The sequence below is a fragment of the Petaurus breviceps genome, unplaced genomic scaffold (assembly GCF_028583685.1).
Source record: "Petaurus breviceps papuanus isolate PSGF00001 unplaced genomic scaffold, PetGlider_PUasm1.0 173, whole genome shotgun sequence".
In the NCBI taxonomy this organism is placed as follows: Eukaryota; Metazoa; Chordata; class Mammalia; order Diprotodontia; family Petauridae; genus Petaurus; species Petaurus breviceps.
Genome location: NW_027185759.1, coordinates 9,586,636 through 9,607,449, shown reverse-complemented (window position 1 = coordinate 9,607,449; position 20,814 = coordinate 9,586,636). Strand labels below are relative to the sequence as shown.

The 20,814-nt window shown below is 52.2% G+C and overlaps 1 protein-coding gene across 1 annotated transcript in view; it reads left to right on the top strand.

Moving 5' to 3' along the window:
- Positions 1 to 1,089: 1,089 nt before the first annotated feature.
- Positions 1,090 to 20,814, top strand: part of MROH2A (maestro heat like repeat family member 2A) — a 51,941-nt gene continuing 32,216 nt past the window's right edge. The window contains exons 1-13 of the mRNA XM_069083219.1: positions 1,090 to 1,326; positions 2,410 to 2,541; positions 5,351 to 5,513; positions 5,839 to 5,937; positions 7,009 to 7,160; positions 7,463 to 7,606; positions 9,116 to 9,208; positions 10,486 to 10,564; positions 10,691 to 10,804; positions 12,187 to 12,263; positions 13,338 to 13,457; positions 14,061 to 14,171; positions 16,923 to 17,067. Coding sequence (XP_068939320.1) covers positions 1,090 to 1,326; positions 2,410 to 2,541; positions 5,351 to 5,513; positions 5,839 to 5,937; positions 7,009 to 7,160; positions 7,463 to 7,606; positions 9,116 to 9,208; positions 10,486 to 10,564; positions 10,691 to 10,804; positions 12,187 to 12,263; positions 13,338 to 13,457; positions 14,061 to 14,171; positions 16,923 to 17,067 — 1,666 coding nt within the window. The remainder of the gene's footprint in view (positions 1,327 to 2,409; positions 2,542 to 5,350; positions 5,514 to 5,838; positions 5,938 to 7,008; positions 7,161 to 7,462; positions 7,607 to 9,115; positions 9,209 to 10,485; positions 10,565 to 10,690; positions 10,805 to 12,186; positions 12,264 to 13,337; positions 13,458 to 14,060; positions 14,172 to 16,922; positions 17,068 to 20,814) is intronic.

Genomic DNA, 20,814 nt, shown 5'->3' with positions numbered 1-20,814 from the left:
TCATCTTGATGAATTCACGGACTCAAACATTCCTTAAGTCAAGTTGGGAGAGGTGTATTGTGAGGCCAGCATGGTGGGCAGAGCTCCTTAAGGGGTGTGCCACTTATCAGGAATGATGCTAAAGCTTGTATAGGAAAAGCAGTGGGTTATCTGGCAGAGACCATAATTGGGTAATAACTTACAGCCTTGGTCCCTGCTCATTCTCCTGGAAACCAGGGGAAGGGGTTATTCAGGGGGAATTTTTGGTCTGTTATGTCTGTGGCAAGATAGCTTTGAGAGCTGCTGCCTATAGCTTGCCCTCTGGATTGAGTATAACTTTGGGAATCATTACATGATAATTCTGTGGTTATGAGATAGTCCTGTCTTTACAAGAGAATTTCTCCAGAAGTCAGCTTGTTCTTGTGATGGGTAAAGATGGTTTGTTTCACTGGGGTCACTCATGATTATTGCTAGACATAGCGTCCTTGGGCTGGGGAGAAAACTCTCAGGAATAGTGTTTTGTGGCTAGGGAGAAATGTGATTTTTAAACTGGGGTCCAAGCACAAGCACCCACGCATCCCATCATATTGACTTTAAAGAACTCTTAAGCTTTGGTGGTTTGTAAACCCCTTAAGCAGTCAGTCCAGTGAAGCCCGTAGACCTTTTCTTAGAATCATGTTTTTAAATGTATTTAAAACAGAGAGACAGAGACAGACAGACAGAGACAGAGAGACAGAGACAGAAAGACAGAGACACAGAGAGACACAGAGACAGAGAGAGAGAGACTGACAGAGAGAGAGAGAGAGAGAGAGAGAGAGAGAGAGAGAGAGAGAGAGAGGAAACGAACTCTATTGGAATACAATTATCAAAATAGTTAAAACTTCCTACACACCAGGCTAGGGACTTGTGGCTTCTGTGTGGCACACAGCAGGTGTTTAATAAATGCCCATTATAAGTGTAATATGGTATTTTAATCCAAAAGAATGAATCTCTCATAGTAAAATTTCAGGTGTTTGCCATGGGGTGATAGGAAATGTTTTGGGTCAGGAATGGTGTCCCTAGCCCTCCTCCCTTCAGGGGTGTAGGGGGCCACCTACGTCCCCCACCTGCATGTGGGGTGGCATCTGTCACCAGAGTAGCCTGGCCCTTTCAGGGGTTTACCAACAAGTCACCAACCTCCTGAACATTGTGGATGAAGATGACCAGGAGAGTAACAATCTGAGCAGCCAAGAGGGTCCCGGATCCAAGATGCGCAAGGCGCTGGCCAGCATGATCATCATCCAGAAAGCCAACGCGGAGCCCTCGGAGGTCATGACCGCCCTCATCCACAGCCTGCAGCTGGAAGAGGTAGGATGGCCCCAGGAAGCCCCCACATATGTTGGTGTTCACTTACAGGGGCCATGTAGAGAAAGTCAAAAGGGATTCCTTGTCTGTAAGGGGCTCAGTTAGGGAGACCTGAGTTCAAATCCAGCCTCAGGCATATGCTAGCTGTGTGAGCCTGGGCAAGTCACTTAACCTGCCTGCCTCAGTTTCCTCAGCTGCAAAAAGGAGTATGATAATAACAGCACTGGGCTGCCAGGGTTGTTGTGAGAATCAAACATTTGTAAAGTACTTTTCGAACCTTAAAGCACCATGAAATATTCTTGTGAGGATTATTGCTGTTACTCCAGCGTGGTGCTGTTCAGGAAAGGGTTGGCAAGGACAGGAGATTTGAACTGGGCCTTGAAGGTCTGATAAGCTGTTAGTCGATGAAGAGGGTGGAGGAGAGGCCAGCTCAAGTGAAGATGTAGGAATGGCTGGGGGATGGCACCCTCTCTGCTGGCCAGTCTTGACCAGCCAGAACCAAGCTTCTCCTGTAGGAAAGGTTGGAGAGGTAGGCCTGGAAATGGAAGTTGGGGGCCGCTCGTGGAGGCTGTGACTGTCCCCTGCCAGGGTGCCTCAGCTCCAGGGCTTTGGGGGATCAGAGGATCAGAGGCTTTCGAGCCGGAGGGGATGGTAGAAACAATGCAGCCCTAGCTGGTGGGCTTTCCCTGTGGGCCCAGCTGGGCTCAAGACCATGCAGGGAGTAAGTCTCAGAGCTGGCTGGAGTTTGAGCCCGGGGCCTTGCCATGACTCAGTCATAGAGATGAAGGGACTTCCTAAGGGGATGAAAAAGCCTGTATTCCAGGCTCACTGGGTGCTGACTCTGGGGCTGCAGATACCAAAGTGAGACAGGCCAGAGACCCTGCCTCCAGGAAGCTTCTGCTCTGATGGGGAGACCAAGCAGACACAGGGAGGGGCAGCCCCAAGGATGATGAGCAAGCCAAGACAGTGCATGGTCACCCAGTCAGGCAGCGCCATGGGCGCAGCTTAGAGCTCTCATCTGGGGGGAGCCAGTAGGGCCCAGGCCCCGACCCCAAGGCCCACGGCCAGGCCCTGCTTCCTCCCCAGATCTCCATCAAGCGCAAGGTCAGCATCTACACCATTCTGCAGGGCATCATTCAGCAGGAAGGGGAGCTGGATGAGGAATGTGTGCAGACGCTGGTGAACCTGGCCTCCAGGGAGATGCGGGAGATCCAGGAGGTGGGTCATGGGGGGTAGGGGCAGGGGGGGGGGGGGTGCGGAGGGCTCCTCCCATCCTGGCCCCGGCATTCATAACAGGCAACGACAAAATGAACCGAAAACCCCGAAGAAAGGAAGTAAGGCTGAAACACGACAGATGAGTGTGTGGGAGGAGATCCTTCCACTCTCTCCCGATTGTTAAAGAAGCAAAGCCTGAGCCATGCCCAGTTCATGGAAAGTGGCTGCTGGGGGCCAGTGACAAACGCTGTGGAAACTCAGAATCGCGGCCCAGCGCCGGCTTCTTTGCTCTGCCCGCTCTCCTGCGGGTCTCTGTCTCACGAGTCACTTCTTGGGGCGTCATCACCTTCAGTTAGGTTTTCCATTAAGAGTCGGGCTGCCCTTCCAGTGACTTCCCACCAATATCCTCTGGAGAGCCCGCAAGTTGTGTTGTTGATCTCTGTCAGTGGAGGGAACTTCTTCAGCGGGAGTTCACTGTGCCAAAGAAACACACAGTACATAAGTATGTACACACACGTATGCATATGCGAATATGCACACGTTACCTCTCTATCTAGACGTATGACTGTAATTCCCTTAGGTGTGATATAGTTTTCCTCTTTCGTTTTCTTGACACATTGTACTTTGAATTCAGCTTTGTCTGGAACCACGTGTATAACTCCAAATTTTCAAGAATCATCTGAAACGGAATAATCCAAAATATTTTACTCTAAACATAGAAAAAAATATTTTATTTGTTTTATACTGGAGATGGCCTAGCACAGCTGAACCAGATTAAACTGTAATGGGGAAAATATACATTTTTTTGGAGGCAATCAGAGTTAAGTGACTTGCTCAGGGTCACACAGCTAGTAAGTGTCTGAGGTTTTGAATTCAGCTCCTGCTGACTCCAGGACTGGTGTTCTATCCACTGGGCCACCGAGCTGCCCCTATAATTGAGAATACTTAACAAAATAAATGAAAATGCAACAGAACATAGATATTGCTGATAGGTGGTTTTCTAAGTCAACACGGAACTCCCAGGGATCCTTACGTATGGCTTGAGTTGATGGTCACTGCTCTACACTTTTAGGTGTCTTGATGCCTCTGGTATGTTTCCTGTAGACTCCACACTGTTGGATTCTGCTTTTTAATCTCTTTTTGAAACTCTTTCCCTTTTCATAAGGATGTATTCCTATTTAATCAGCCTTAGAATGGTCTAGCTCCCCCCTCAACTAGACCTTGTAAATATTAATTATTTTTACATATAATTTTTATAAACATTTTGTAAACATTTTATTTCAGTGATGTTAACCCTGTCATCACTTCTACACAGCTCCCCTCAACAGGATTAAATAATTACCAGGTTTCTGCTATTACTGAAGAAGGTTTCAGAGCTTTTCCTGTCCTCCTCATGGGTCCAGACAGGACTGTTGTTTTACCATGGCTTACTCTGGCCTTTTCCTCCCACCTCCTCAAAGTCACTCGTATTTTCATGTATAATGTTCACTCTCATGGTGAACCTGTCCTTCCCTATTCTCCTCCTCCCTCTTCTCCAAGGTCACATGTTGGTTTTCATTCCTCTTTCACGGGATTCAGTTCGCGATTATTTCCCAGATGGCCGTTTGACAAACTGGGATGGTAGTGAAATCTGCTCACAGCAGACTGTAGAATCAAAACCCATTCACTGATTGGTTTAGAATCACTTTGACTCATTGACCTCTGTTTTAAGGTTGAGCTGTATCTCAAGACCCTGGAGGGACTAGGCTTCTTTTCTGGAATGTCTGGAATCCCTTTCTTTGGTTAATGTTTTTTTTTTTCTTTTATAAATACATGCTGTGTTTTGCGAGGTAAATAAGTTTGGGACTTATTTAAAACAGCAGTCCTGTTTTTCTAGATTCACAATATACTCCAAACCCATTTCTCATTTCATTATTATACTGGATGAGAAATCTCGTGCGATTTGGATCAGTATTTGAAAATATGTGATGTGTTTCCTCCTGGCCATCTGCAGTATCATCACCCTCTCATTGAAGTAGAGTTTGATGGCGATATTTGTGGCCAAGTTGTACTTGGCATGCCTTTCTGTCCGTGTCCCTTCAGAAATCCTTTCCCCATCGCACTGATTCTTAAATTCTGTTTTTTCATTGCTTTGGCCAATTCTGTTTTTCCTTTGGTCCGCCATTGGAGTACTTCCATTCCAAGGTGAATCCAGCATTTTGGGGATCTCAAGCGTTGGACCGCCTGCACATCCTCCCCTTCCTTCCTTACTGGCCCCACCTTTGTCCATGCTCCCGTCTCCCACTATTTCTCTTCATTAATTTATCATTTATATGGGAGAATCTCGAGGGTTCTAGATTCTGCTTTATTTCTGGGGCCATGGCTCAGATGATTCCATGATGATTTTCCTTCAGTTGTCTTATATTCTAGTGTCCCATGATACTTATTTGTCATACCTCCAAGAACCCCCATGAATGGGGGAAGGTGACAGATAATGTCACCAGAGGCAGGTTTCCTGGTTTCAGAACCAGTGTTCTTTCCTCTATATCATTCGGGGGCGTGTGTGTGTGTGTGTGTGTATGTGTGAAGTGATAAGGTGGCAATCCTTCACCGAAAGAGCATGGAGAGAGCTGGTTCTTGGAAGAGAGAGTAACACTCCCTGAGAGACTGTGGAGAGAGGGAGAGGATATGGGAGAGGCAGAAGAGGGGGAGGACAAGATGAGGGGGAGGAGGAGCAGAGCAGGGACGGACTTTGGCTTGGCCGGGGTGGTGGGTCACGAGGTTTGAGCCTCTGGTGGGTCTTTCTCTAGGCTCCAATACTCTTCTTTTGCAGATCGAGGGCTACTTACTGGCTGAGACGGCCAGTGACACGTTGGTGGCTCTGTCCCGAAACCACTTCAACCTTGTCATGTATGAGCTGCAGCACCATCTCAAACCCCTGGTCCTGACCGACGAGTTTGTCCTCATCACCTTAGCCAATTTGGCCAATGCTAACGGTGAGGGCGTCGGTCTGCCCTCTGCCCTTCCCCCCTTAGCCCTCCCACTTCCCGTGTTCTCCCTCTCCCATGTCTCTCTTTCTCCGTCTTCTCTCTCTCTCCATATATACTTCTCTCTTCCTTTTTGCTCCATCTTTCCTCCCTCCCTCACCTTCTTCTTCCCCTTCTCTTTCCCTCTACCTCTACCCTTTCCTTCCTGTGACCACAAGGGAACAAGACCCAGAGGCTGCTCTTGGTGGGTCTGTGGGGCTGGGGAGCTTGGAAGGCTGTGGGGACAAGTCCCTCGTGCCTGCTCTGCCCAGCTCTTACGGTTCCTCCTTCACAGTATTCGAGTTTATGCCCTACATGGGGATCACGCTGGCCACCATCTTCACCATGCTGAGACTGGTCAACGGGGCCAAGATGCGCCAGGTGTTCTGTAGTGGTGAGTGTCTCTGAGACATCAGAAAATTCCTGAGCGGCGGGCGGGGTGGGGAGTGAAGACTTTAATCATTCCTTCACCCGCCCATTCATCCATTCAGCAATACTGTGGATCTGTCATGATGCTAGATCGGGGGGAGGGGGCACAGCTGATGACAAAGGCAGTTTTTGCCCTCAAGCAGGGCCTGGAGTCAGGCAGATCTGAGTTCAAATCCAGCCTCAGACACTGACTAGCTGGGCTAGTCACCGAACTTCTGTTTGCCTCAGTGTCCTCATCTGTAAAATGAGGATAATAATAGCATCGACTCCCAGGGTTATGGGGACCAAATGAGACGGCATTTGTTAAGTGCTCAGCACATTGTGAGAGCCAGATAGATGGTAACTCTTCTTATTCATAAGACAAATACACAAGTAATACAAGGCATACTGTAGCACAAGAAAGGCTCAAACCAAATTCTGTCCAAACCCAGAGGAAGGAAAGGCCATATCTTTCTGGGGGAGTCAGGGTAGACTTCATGGCCAAAGTGGAATTTGGGCTGAATTTTGAAGGATGGGTAGTATTTCAGCAGGTCAGCATAACACTGAGGAGGGCATTCGGGGCAGAGGGACTGTCTCTGGAGATTAATGCACCTCTCAGGGTGGGAAACATGCACTCCTGAAGCCACACGTGGCCCTCTAGGCTCAAGGGAGGTCCTTTGACTGAACCCAGACTTCACAGAACAAATGCCCTTCATCAAAGGATTTGTTCTGTAAAACTTGGACTCGGTCAAAAGGCTGCCCCCGAGGACCTAGAGGGCCACATGTGGCCTTGAGGCCTCAAGTTCCCCAGCCCTGCTAGATTTCATTATGGAATCTCTTTGTGGGTAAAGATGCCCAGGTCCCTGATATTAAATATTCTAGGCTGTGACCCCAGAATTGGGGTGGAGAGGAAGGTGGAGGATTCGGGGATGGCTCTCCTGGGAGTGACCCTGGCTGTCTGCAGCTGCACTCAAAGCTTCAGAGCTGGAGCGGGTTCTGGCTGTGGAGACCCCTTCTTCCTCACTCCCTCCTCCCGTCGGCTTTGCTTGACATGCAGCTATGGAAACGTTCTGTGAGGCGATCCAGTTTTACTTGAAGCACTGGGAGGACAGCGTGTACCCCATCATGACCGGAGAGCACTTCATGAACAAGCTTTTGCCCATGTACCGCCACTTTGTCACCGTTTGGCTCCGGAGTGAGAACACCGAGGTGAGTGAGAGACACTGTAGACTGTCCAGGATGGCAGGGGCCGGGGCCAGCACGGGGCGGCTCCCCTGCTTCTCCTCCTCTGGACTCCTTCTTCCCCTTCTCTTCCCCTTTTTCATTCTCCTCTTCCTTCCCCTTTTCCTGTGCCTTTTCTTCCTTCTTCCCTTCTCCTCCTCTTCCTCTCCCTCTTCCTCCTCCTCCTCTTCCTCCTCCTCCTTCCCTTTCCCCTTCTCCGTCTCTTCCTTCATCTTGTCCAAAGGCTCGGGTCTGGGGAGGAGGATGAGGCCGTCTTCCTTTTGTGGCAGGTCAAGCTGGCCGTGATCAAGTCCCTTCGTCCCATGCTCAGCCTCCTCCTGCCCATTGAGGAGCTGCGGGAGCAAGTATATGACTACATCCCCCTGCTCCTGGCGGAGTACCAGGGCAGCGTGGAGGCTCTCTTCATCACCCAGGTGAGCGGCTGGGCTCCTCCTGCCCAGGGATGTTCGGGCTCTGGTGTGCTCTCTGGGGGTCCCCGGGCTCGAGGCTTCTTGTGGACGGGGGCTCTGGTCCAGGTGCTCGGACTCCTTCCCAGACTGGGGCAGCCAAGGAACATGCCTAAGGTTTCTCACAGACAGTGGTGGGGAGTCTTTTCCGGGTGAATCTGCTGCCACCAGAATCTGAATTGTTTCCCAACAGAACAGGGTGGGATGTGGGACCTGGAGTCAGGGGGGCCTGGGCTCAAATTTTGCCTCGGTTACCATCCTAGCTGTGTGACCCTGACCAAGTCACCGAACTTCTCTGTTCTAGGGTCCGGGGAGACAAAGAACAATGAAACAATCCCTGACCACAGGGTCTACCCCTTCTTCTGGGGGTGTTGGAGGGCAGGGTTATGACACGTGCACAGGTGGACATGATGCAAGGGGGATGGGGGACAGTGCAGAGACTCAGACAAAGTCCTCCAGGAGTGTGTGTATGTGCATTTGCGCGTGTGTATATGTGTGTGCGCACACGTGTGCATTTGTGTACATATATGTACGTGTGTGCACGTGTGCGTATGTGTGGGGAGAGAGCCTGTTCAGTGGCCCTTCTTCCCACACACCACGCTGCCTCTCACTCATCAGTGAATGTTTCTCCAGCTCCCTCTGCCAGGGTCTGGGGAAACAAAGCTGACAGGGCACAGTCCCTGCCCGAGGAGGGCTTACGCCCTGTCTAGGAGCATGACTTGTACATGTACAAGGAGGCCTGGGCAGGCCGAGGGCCTGCTGAGTGCTGAGTGCGGCTCTGAGGGTGAGACCATTACTGGGGTCAGAAGAGGTAGTGAGGCTGGGGCAGGGCCTTACAGAGGGAAGCCCGAGCCCTGGGCAAGCAGAGTGGATGGTATTCCGCTTGGGGAGAACAGACTAAGCACGAGAATGTCTGGCAATGGCAGGTCCATGAGTGGATAAGTCTGCCTAGAGCTTAGATACCTCTTGCAGACTAGTGGGGTTGTAACCAGGGTGGGGCAATTGAGCTTTGTCCCAGGGCGTCAAAATTTAAAAGGTGCTGACAGCCATTCCATGCTGTTATCAGTATTGAAACAACTAAAGCTTAAAGTCTGGTTAGCAGGGATAATTAATAACAACAGGAAGCTACTGTTGGGGAAACTTGCTCCCCCATCCCCCATCTCCCTACTCAGCAGCAGTTTTTGCAATATCCCGAGGTCTCCAATGTCCCAGTCCCTGTGAGACAAGGGGTTGTGTCTTGGACTCTCTCAGTCTCCCCCCAGCTGAATTTTTCTTTAAAAAGTTGATTTGAGGGTCGAGTCCCTTCTGCTTGCCCCAGGTACATTTTACAAAATTTTTTCCCTGGTTACCAAAATCATCTGCGCAGGGGAAAAAGAGATGGAGAGGGAGGGTGGGGCGGGCTTGGGGTGGAGTGGGTGGGGAGGTCAGCCAGTGGGCAGGGAGGAGCTCTGGCCCATTCCTGTCTCTCTCTGGCAGATCCTGAGGCAGATCCTGGAGGTCTCCGTCTCCAGCAATACGCCAGTGCCCAAAATGCAGCTGCACACCATCTTCACTGAGCTGCACATCCAGGTAAGGGCTGTCAGATTCTGGAGCTGGGCAGCAGCAGAGAGAGCCCGCCTCTGTCCAGGGTCTGACGAGGGCCTTTGAGGAGCATGAAGAGCTTTGCTGCCCAGCTTATGCCCAGAGAGCTTTCAGTCGGCTTTGGAGACGTCTTTCCTTCCCTCCTCTGGTCTATGGAGCCAGCTCCACCTGGCTTGTGAGAACAGAGAGCAATGCTCCCCCTCTTTTCCCTTGGAGAGCTGGTTGTTAAAACATTTACCAGCAGATCACTGACTGGAAGCCTGGCTGCTCCTGATCTAATGATCGTGCCCTGGGACATGGAAGAGGAGTGATTGATTCTGTCACATTCACCCTGATCCGGGCAGAGTTCAGTAGGATGATCCCCTCCCTTGTTCTGGGCACTGTGGCCCTCACCGAGGGCAGTTAGCTCTGGGCTGCTGTGTCACACTGTGATCTTATCTGGAGTTCGTAGTCCACTAGGACCCCCAGATCATTTTTCTATGGAGGTGGCTAAGGTAGGGTTATCATTTAAGGAAATTGAGACCCATAGCTAGAGACGGGGATGGGCTAAAGATCCTTGGTCTCCTATTTCACTCGATTCATTCTGATCAATCAATCAATCAATCAATAAGTAACTGATTATTAAGTCTTTACCGTGCGCCAGGCACCTCTGAAAGGTGCTCGGAGGAAACATTGGATCCATTTTACTCTCGTCCCCTGGCTCATTAGGGATTTGATAAAAAAACAAAATAAAACACAGAAACAATACCACAAAGGGTCGCAAGAAGAAATGTGAAGAAATCAGGCCCTCAGAGAGTAGCTGCAGGTGAGCTTCAGGACCCCCTGCCCCAGCCCCTCTTGGAGCCTCAGCTCAGAGGAGGTGCCAGCCTGTATCGGCGGAGGGAGTTCCCTCATCTGGGAGTTTCCCGGGGGTCCCTCACGCTGCTACCTCTCAGCCATTCACCAGACTTGCTCACTCTTCTGAGTCAGACAAACCCAGGCATGCCCCCCCTGGTCAGGAGAGATGGCGGTCTCACCGTTGTGTGCCAGGTGCCCTGGGAGCCAAGACCCTAGGAGGCCCTGTTTGGTGGTGGTGAAGGAGCATTCAGGGCCAGGGCTGGAGGGGCTGCTGCCCGAGGGCCATGTTGAGGGACCCTAGACTGAAAGCCCTCTCCGGCTACAGAGGGGGAAACTGAGGCCTCGGAAAGGGAAGTGAGCTTGCCAGAGGGAGGTTTGCCTGCCCTCCCTGCAGAAGGCTGACCCTCCCCTCTCCCCCTGCCCACCAGGTCTGCTCCAAGGCTCCAGCCATCCAGCAGTTCAGCAGTGAGAACCTGGCCGAGGTGGTCCAGTGCTTCATTGCTCTGGGTGAGTAAGACACGGGGTTGGGCAGAGACGGGGATCCTGGGCACGGGCTGTGTCCTGCTGCCCCTCCCGCCTCCCATGCTTCCATGCCCTCACACCACCAGCCTCCGTCTCTTCTCTCCTCCTCAGCCCGCTCCTACCCCGATGAACTGATGAAGTTCTTCCGTAACCAAATGCAGACGGGGAAGGAGGCCATCCGCGTGGGGACGCTAACCCTGCTGCGGGCGGTGCTCAGTGCCAATGGTGAGTGGGTTCCCGCGCCCGTGCTGCCCGCTGCCCAGGGCCCGGCCCTTCCCCTGCCCGCCCATCCCCACTGGCCTCGAGACCTCCCCGAGCCCCTTTCCCATCTTGTCTGGAAATGTTTCAGGGCTGTTTTGGTCTCACAACAGTTGGGTCTGGCCCCAGGCCCCCCGCCTCTCCCACCCTGCTTCTCCCCGCTATTTGCCAGAAGTTCTCTGTCCAGCAGCCACATCTGCACCTAGTGCTCTGTCCACGCAGCCCCCACCTCGCAGCTGGTTCCTTCATTGGCCTTTCCCTACCCCCGCTACGGCTTCTCCCTCACATGCATCCATGATCAGGCAGGCAGCAAGCATTTACTAAGGACTGACGGTGTGCCAGGTGCTGGGCTAGCTTTGGAACTGCAAATACAAAACCCGAAACCAGCCCCACTCTTAAGGGGCGATCATTCTGGTGGAGGAGATGCCCATGCAGGGGTATATACAGTCACTGCATCGATCAATCAGCAAGCAGGGTGAAAGAGTTCAGTCCAAATAATGTGACTTTGACACCCACCCAGGACCTGGCTAGGCTGAGAATAAAGTGTGCACTAGGTCACCAGTGGGTGGCAGCGGGGGTCTCAGGTCACTACTGGGCGAGGTTGGGGGTCTTTGGTCACCAGTGTGTGGGAGTGGGGGCCTCAGGTCACTGTTGGGTGGGGGTGGGGTCCTCAAGTCACCACTGGGTGAAGTTGGGGGTCTCTGGTCACCAGTGGGTGGGGGTGGGGTCAAGACTGAACTAGGAGGGCAAATTTAGGCCTTGAGATGAATTTGAACGTAAATAGTTATTAAGCAAATGTGGGTATTTGTATGGGTAGTCACTGTGGCTTCCAGAAAAATCACTTACTTTTAAAAAATAGGATAGTCCAATATAGGCCCTGACCCCAAGGGTGCCCACGTCTAGCTGGAGAAAGGAGACACACTAAGCCCTAAGTATATATAGTTCAGGGCCAAAGTGTGGGGTGTAGACCCTCAGTTCTGGACAATGGCAGGCGAGAAGGAGGTGAAAGCGGCTTCAGCAGCCCAGGAGGGCTTCTTAGTAGAGGGGGCTTGTGCTGGGCCTTGGAGGCTGGGCTGCTTTGTAGGGACGGGACCTTGGAGGTCTTCTGGTCCCAGCTCCGGGAGGAGACTGGCCCAGAGAGGCTGAGTGATGCGCCTGAGGTCACCCAGGCAGGAGGCAGCCCTTGGACCCAGGGCTCCTGAGGCTCTTTACAGGGAGAAGAAGGGCCTTCCAGGCCAGGGGCCCAGCACTGGGGGGGGAGGGGAGGCTTCTGTGGGGCAGGGGCTCTGTCTCAGCAGGACTTCATGCACCCTGACATCATCTCTGGGGGGTTGGTCTCTCCCTTTTAGTGCCTGAGATGAATAGCAGGACCCTGCACCTTGCTGTCAAGGTCGTTAGAAATGCTCTTTGTGACCCTCGAGCCAAGGTGAAATGGGGGGCAGGGAGAGGCAAGAGGGGAGGCCTGGGAGGGAGCTGGGTCCACAGAAACCAGGGCAGACAGACACCTGTGGCTAGACCACAGCAGGGGAGACTCAGCTCAGCCCCCCGTACCTGGGCAAGAATCCCTTCTCCAACGACTCCCCAGAAGCCCCTCTCGAGTGTGGCAAGTCCGCAATGGGGTGGTCTCACATCTGGGTGAAGGGCCAGAGAGGCTGATTCCAGCTTGGCTATCTACCTCCTCTCCTCCCCACCCCTGCCCATGCTGCCCCAGTAGGATGGGACGCCCCTCCCTGGAGGTCTTGAAGAAGAGGTCTGACGGCCCCTTGTTCAGGTTGGGGGGCTGATGTCTTTCTGAGACCCTGGGATCCTGTGATCATGGCCATTCTGGCTCTGCTTGAAGGCTGCCAGGGAGGGGGGACCTACTCCATTCTGGGAAGGCTGAGGAATTGTTCTCTTCTTTGGTACTGTGCTGTCCAGACCTGTGTTTTCATTAGCATAGGAAACTCCTGATGGGAAATCTCCCTCTATCAAGGCCAACCAGCAACCACTCCCATCTGTAAAATGGGGACAGTAATGAGGGTCCCTGTGATGGTGACCCATGCCTGGGGTCATGGGGCATGGGACTGGAGGGGGCTCTGCCCCAGCAGGAGGGGAGTCACTGAGAGGCAGATTTCGGTCTGACGCGAGGAAAAGCTTCCTAACAATTAGAGTCATCCCCAAACAGGACAGGCATCCTTTGGTGGAGTTAGCTTCCCCTTCCTTGAGGGTCTTCAAGCAAATGCATGAAAATCAGGCCCAAAGTCCTTATTTTACAGATTAGGAAATGAACCCAGAGAAGGGAATTACTACAGCAAATAGAATCACCTCTCCAGGGCTCTGTCCACCTCGCCATGGACTCTTCTGTCCGTGACACAGAGGAGATTAAGGAGGAGGTCCTGCCCTCTGAGAGATACAGTCCAGTCAGACCCAGGAACCCTCATCCTCTTTCTTGGGGACTAGTCTTAGCATCATGCTTCCAAGCCACTGCCTATCACTCAGCTTGTGTCCTCTCCTCCATCAGGTGAAGCTGGCCATTCTCCGGGTCATTGGCCAGCTGGCCATCTCTGGCTACCAGGAAAGGGTCAGAGGCTGGGGCCTAAGATATGTGTCCCTGCAACTTATACTATCTACTTACAGGCTGGTAAGAAGTCAAAGCCAAACCATTTCACTGGGACTCAGAAGGCTGACTGTGTGGGGAGGGGCTCAAGTTGTGTGTGTGTGTGTGTGTGTGTGTGTGTGTGTGTGTGTGTGTGTATGTGTAGGCACTATGCTAAGAGCATTGTGTATGGACTCATCAGCTATAAGTTTATTTTTAAAATGTGTATATAATTTAAGAAGGGAGTAGCAAAATTTCTGTCTCCTTTTGAATAAGTAAGGAATTAAGGAAGGGAGGGAGTGTCTTTTGAATATTTTATTGATCTTTCCTTTCCTCCCTTCCCCTCCCCTCCCCTTTCCTCTCCTTTCCTCTCCTCTCCTCTCTTCTCCTTCCTTCCTCCCTCCTTTCCTTCCCTTGCCCTCCCTCACTGGTCCATGAGGATGTCAGGTCTGTGTAGACGCCAGCCAATGTGTGATCAGTGCCAGATAATGGATGAGAGTCTGGCCTTGGAGGCAGTATGGTCTGGGCTCATGACTTCTGACCCACACTGGCTGTGTGACCCTGGACCAGTCACTTGCCCCATGTGCCGTGGGCACTCCTGGGTGTGCAGCAGCCGGCCCTCCCTCCATGATGCGTTTTGTGTTCCAGATGAATCGCCAGGAGAGCTGTTCTCAGGCTGATCTGGAAGAGAAGATGGTTCACAAGGTCACCATGGACACTGTCAGGATTATCACAGCCTCGGTCAGCGGGGTGATCAATGTGAGTGATGACTGCGTGGTAGGAGGCATGGGACCGTCTAAGGGTTCTAGGTCAGTGAGCTTTTACTAAGCACCTGCTGTGTGCCCAGGCTGCACTGGATGCAGTGGTAGGTGAGAAGGAAGTGAAGGCTGGAGCTCCCCAGCCTTTGTTGTGACCTTGGCCGCACCAGGCCGATGGGATACCCGGCCATTTTGACTGAGGCCAGATTTTGGGTTCCGTCGTCTGCCTGCTGCTGGCTTCCCCAGCTTAGCCTGTGGAAATCTGGCCTTGTCAGTCGGGGAATGAGGAAGCCATTCTAGGCCATCCTGAGTGATGGCAGGGGAGTGTGGCCCATGCTGTTATGTCATTGATTCCTAGACTCTCAGAGTGGTGAGAGGCCTTAGGCTTCTGGTGAGGACAGCCTGTATCTGGACAAGGATTCTGTGTCCTGCGTCCCTCTGGAGGGCCTTCCCAGCCCTGACCTCCAGACTCCCAAGGGGCATGGACACCAAACTTGGCACAGCCCCTGACCTGGGCACAAGTGGACTGCCTCTAGCTCAGAATGACTTGGGGGTCCCTCTTAGGGCAGCTGTTCTCCACTTTCACTTGAGGGATTAGTATAAGGTAAAGGTCACAGGAAGGTTCTCTGTGAATGCCTGGCCCAGGAATGGGTCCTTGGGTTTGTCTCTGATGGAGCTGTATAATTGCAGCAGGTGAAGGAAATGGGGGAAACTGTTCTATGACAAGTCAAGCCAACAACTGTTTATGAAGCCTTTGCTATGTGCCAGACAATGTGCCAAGTGATCAATACACTGTGCTGGGGGTACAAAGACAAGAGAAGGAAGACTGCCCAGAGAGTCTGTGAACCCAAGGGGGCTGCCCAGAGCCATGACAGGCCTGGGCCTCCTCCTTAAAATGGAAGGCCTGGGAGGAGGCAGCCAATGGGGGCAGAGGTGCTTCCAGCCGGAATGGACTTCCAGGGGGAAGGGGCTTCTGTGTCCTGCGTGGCCAAGACTGTCCAGAAGCACAGCCAGAAATGGGGATTGGAGAGGAAGGGACATGAGGGCCTGAACACAGGGCTGAGCCAAGCGTGCTGAAGACACAGACTGCTTCTAGCACATGGTGGGCTTGGTCATGACAGCTGTGGTTTCAGGGAACCATGGTAGAGACAGAGGAGACCAAAGAAGGCCCCGGGTCCAAGCAGGGCCTGTAAAAGCATTCCCAATGTCAGTTCTTCCCCCGGGACCCAGTCCTTCTCTTGAAGAACAGTCTTTCAAGTATGGGAGGGCAGACTGCTATCATGTATGCCTCCATCCCCCCAGCCTTCTCTTCTTCAGCCAAAGCACCCCAGATTCTTCAGCCCTTCCCTGTATGGCATGTGCTGGAGATCCTTCATCAATCCAAATCTCCCTCCTCTAGATTCCAACTTGTCAATAATTTTTCCTTAAAATATGGCACCCAGAAGCAGACACAGTCCCCCAGATGTAGTCTGACCAGGGCAGCGCACAGTGGGGCTCTTGCCCCCTTCATCCTTGACACCATTACTCTCTGCGCAGCCCAAGATCATGCTAGCTTTGCTCACGGTCACATCGTGCTGTTACTTCACATAGAGCTTGTGGTCCGCTACGGTCCCTAGATTTCTTTCAGACCAACTGCTGCTTAGTTGTGCCTTCCCCATCATACACTTGTGAAGTTTTTTTTTTGTTTTGAACCCAAGTACAAAACTGCAATAATCTCCACTAAGTATTATTTTAGATTTAGCCCAGTATTTCACCCCGTCGAGATTTGTTTGGATCCTGATATCATCTTATGTGTTGGCTCTTCCTCCTAACTTGTAGTCACCTGCAAATCTGATAGGATGCCATTTGTGCCTTTCTTCAGGTCATTGGTGGAAATGTGAAGCAGCACCAGACCAGGCCCAGATCCCTGGGCCTTCCTCCAGAGACTTTCCAAGCTACATCCAACCATTAAGAGCTTCATTCAACCAGTTTCTTTCTTTACTTTTTAACTTTCTTTTTCCTTTTCTTTTCAGTTCCAATTCTCACCCTTCCTCTGCTCCCTTCCCCACCCACTGTGAGGGCAAGAAATACAATACCCGTTATACATAGGTCACACAAACACATTTCCACATTAGTCATGTTTCATCTAGTTTCGAATACCTCTTATCCAGCCCCCAGCTCTCCTTTTCCACTGATTATCATGAGATACTTTATCCAATGTTTGCTGACTAGGTAGGTAAGCTACATCTAAAACATTCCTTCGACTTTTCAGTTCAGTAACACTGGCAGAAAAAAGAAACGGATTGGTGAGGCCCAGCCTACCCTGGCTGTTGTGATCACTGTTCCCTTTTCTAATGGTCAGGAGCCATCCCTTGAATAAGACCTCCTCGAACTTTGCCAGGAATTGACGTTTCACTCTCTTTTCTTTTCTGGAATCAGGAGAACCTTGGTCCTTCTCTGGTCTTGGGGTGCCCTCTCCTGTTCTCCACTGGCTAAGCAAGCCTGTATGCCAGGGCTTTCAGCCCTGAGGATGCCGTTCCTTCAGGCTAGGGGATCGGGATTCAGAAGGGGGTTTGAGGGTTCTCTGCCCAACTCCTTACTTATCCTATCAGTCTCTAGATCAAAAATATTTTTGTTCTGTTCTGTCCAGCATTTGCCTCTGTGGCTTGTAATTCTGGGATTATTTCCTTTTCACTGCTAGCCCATCTGGACAGGGCTCTAAGGCCGATCTGAGTCTCTCCTTCTTGCCCCCCCTCTTCTGCTGGCTCTGTAGGAATTTTGGCTGAAACTCTTGGGTTACATCATGGAGACCGAGTACACAGAGGCCCTCACCCCCATCTGCATCAGCCTGACCAACCTGGCCGAGCGTCAGCAGCAGCAGAAGGAGTCAAACACGACTGTGGGCAGGAGCGGACAAGGTCAGTGAGCCATCTCGGGCTCCCGGCCTGGCCGACCGAGCGCCTGTTTCCTCTTGTGGTGTCTATAGCACACAGTCTCTGTCCCTGTCAAAGGGGGACAGACTTTGCCATCATTTACCGGATGTTTCAGGTATTTCATTAGTTTTTTTTCTGTTGTGTCAAGGCAGAGAATCTTTGAAGATGATTCAGGCCTAGGGAGGTGTGAGGGCAGCAGGGAACAGGTGACTCATTGCAGAGAGGCAGGAAGTGGGGCCAGGAGAGGTCCCCTTGCCCAGCCAGGATGGAGCTTTCTTTCAGCCCTACCAAGAAGGCGAGAGCCTGGGTGGAGAGGTGCTGGGAGAGGCTCGGTGTGGAGGGACATGGGCTGAGCAGCAATAGAGGAGCTTTTTGGAGTTTGGGAAGAAAGTTGTGGGACCCCAGGCTCGAGGGGCCAGCCGACCTAGGCCTGCTCTGCTCTCAGAGTGCTTGCCCTTTGAAGAAGTGAGCAGTGATCTTTCCCAGAAGTCAGGACAGGTTCCTGGTGGGCCTGAAACTCAGATGGCCTTGCCTTGCGTTGGACCCCAGACTCAGAGATGGGGCTGCTTGCCCCGGGACTAAGGGCCCAGGACCTGGGAAACTTCATAACTTTCCTTTGTTGGTCTTTTTAACACATAGCACTTGGTCACTTAACTAAATGTCACTAACCGCTCTGTGCCTCAGTCTCTCCCTCTGTGAAATGGGGATAATGGTAGGTTATAGTGGGTTATTGTGGCTCAGAAGGGAAGGGCTCCGTGAGCCTCACAGCTAATAAGAGTAGTCATCATTCTGTAGCCTGCTCCAGGGGAGGAGTCTTGGTGGTTTCAGGAAGGGAGAAGGGTTGGCCATCTCCTGTGGAGCTCGGGCAGTAAGGAGCCAGAGAGCCGAAGCCTGAGGACTGGGTCTTGGGGCCAGGGACTGGGGCTCAGGGCCGACCAGGGCAAAGCTGCTGTCTCCCACAACCAGATCCCTCTTCCCTGTCTGGGGTCTATTGCTAGCTATCACTGATGATTAAGCTTAATTGAGATGACCTTAAGGGTTTATCTCTTCCTGAACTTGCTTCCCTCAACATGCAAGGGTGGATGTGTGCGTTTTTGTTGTCATTGTTCAGTCAATTAGTTGGGTCTGACTCTATGACCCCATGTGGGGCTTTGTTGGCAGAGACATTGGAGTGTTTGCCATTTCCTTCTCCAGCTCATTTTACAGGTGAGGAAACTGAGGCAAGCAGGTGCAGTGACTTGCCCAGGGTCACACAGCTAGTAAGAGTCTGAGGCTAGATTGCACTTGGGAAGATGAGTCTTCCTGACTCCAGGCCTGGCGCTCTGTGCACTGTCTTATCTAGCTGCCCCATGTGTGTATGGCAAAAGCAAAGACGCTGACTGAGAGAGGGAGGGGCCTTTCAGATGTGAGCGAGGTCCTTAGAAAGGTTCTGTAGATTAAACAGCTAGATTGCAGGAACAGCCTTTGTGGGGCGGCCCCTCACCTTCCAAAGGTTCCAGCAGGAAGCTGGGAGGGGGGCTTGTTGAGTCCTCCAGTGTAGGGAGAACCCCTCCCAGGGCACTGGACCTCTCCCCAACTCCTGCCCATGGGGGACAAACCTCAGAGCTGAGGCTTGGAGAGTGTCAGAGGGGAGGCTGGGCTGTCCTGGGCTCAGGCACTGTGATGCTCCAGCTGGAGAGAGGGCAGTGGCCTCTAACCACGCCAGCTCCTGGAGGGGATGAAGACCCGTCAGCCAGTCACAACCACTTATTAAGTGCCTACTGTGTGCCGGACACTTCCCCCGGAGGAGGAGCAAGTCCAGGGCGCTCTGGGGATCCCCCGTCCAGCAGAGATGCTGAGCGCCGTGGGCAGCCTCTAACCTGCCTGGGCCTACTCAGATGGCCCTGTTCTGAGCCCTAGCAGCAGCCTGACCGACCAGGGAAGGGGATGGGAGCGACTCATCCCTCACTAAGGCCGCATCAGGCCGGGAGCTCTGTGAGGAGCCTCAGGAGAAAGGCCACCGGCCTTGGTCATGGGTGTCCCCTGTCCTCTCCCCGTGGACTCATGCCTATTTGTGGGAGGGTGCATTCAGGTGGAACTCCTTGTAACTACAGGGTGGCTCCTTGGGGAAGTGTGCACAGTGGTAGACCCAGAATCAGGAAGATCTGAGTTCAAATTCTTTAGACTCTTATCAGCTGTGTGACCCTGGCCAAGTCCCTTCACCCCAGCCAGCCTCATTTTCCCCCTTTGTAAAGTAGGGACGATAAGATCACCTCCCTCCAAGGGTGTTGTGAGGATTAGCTGAGGCGCTATCTGCAACGCGATCATTTTTATTGCCATTGTTCTTGCACAATTTTAATGGATACCTTCTCTAAAGGTCTAATCGTGTCTGTGGGCTGATTGTTAAAAGAAGCACCCAGGTTGGGGCTTGTGAGCTACAGTGTAGGACGGGCACTCCTAGAATCCTGAAGGAGAAGCCAGTGCTCCTCTGGGGACTCTCCCCGCCCACGCCAGTGAGGGCAGAGGGGCACCAAAAGCTTTGAGACCCAGAGGTGGGCATCTGTAGCAGAGGGACCACCAGGCAGCCGGCTGTCCAGTCCTGGTGCTTTAGGCAGGGCCTACTTAACCAGCCTCTTCAGCCGGGCACCCTGGGGTCTTCAGCTCCAAGTGCAGGAGTGAGATGGTGCAGGCCCTGCGGCAGACAGGGCTGGTGTGGTTTAGAGACTTAGCCCCAGAGTGCTTTGACACATCTGTCACTTCCCAGTCACACCCTGCCCAGAGCTGAGAACCTTCCCATAAAACCTGTAAAGCAAAACCACATTTTGCTATCAATGACGCTCTACACCACATTACTAACAGAAAGGAAGGCTCTCCGACCAGTCACTGAGTGATTGGGAGCCACCATTTTCCATGATCTTTGACCTCAGCCCCATTTAGTATTATAATAAGAACATGTTGTGCACAGGAGTGTGCTGTATAATAAGCACAATAGACATCATGTTATGTACAGCCCAGCGTGTCATGTATAATAGGATGTAACGAGTCCGACCTAGAGAATCGGGTCTTGGGCTTGCGTTCTTTTGGGCTCTGCCTCCTTCCCACAAGCCTCCCTGTGTTTCTCTGAAAGCTCCCTATTTGGTGTTTCTTGAAGCACAACCACATTTCTTTACATGCCTTTTCCTTCATTCATACCTCTCACATTCATTCCTCTCGGGCACCATCATCTGATCCCCCACCCCTGCTGCTGGAGCTCCGTTTGTCTCCAGTCTTTTGCTCCTATGAATAGGGCTGCTGTGCATGTTTGGGTGTGCATGGGCCCCTTCTGTGCTGATCCCCTCAGGCTGTGCCCCCAGGGGCAGCGTTAAAGCTCGGCCACTTGTTTTACACCTCCCGCCGGTTTTCCAGACTCGTTGGACTTCCTCGCAGCTCATCCAGGGTGAATTAGTATGTCTGTGTACAAATGACAGCAGCAAACTAACATTTGTATAGCACTTACTGGATGCCAAGCGCTGGGTTAAGGGCTTTGCAAATCTTATCTGATTTGGTTCTCACAATAAACCTGAGAGGTAAGTGCTGATGTTGTCCCTATTTTGCAGATGAGGTAAGTGATGCACACAGCAGTTAAGTGACTTGCCCAGGGTCACACAGCTAGGAAGCATGGGAGGCGGATTTGAACTCAAGCCTTTCTGACAACACCTCCCCCCCCCCCCCCCCCCATACATCCCCTAGTACGCCCCCCCCCCCCCCCCCCCC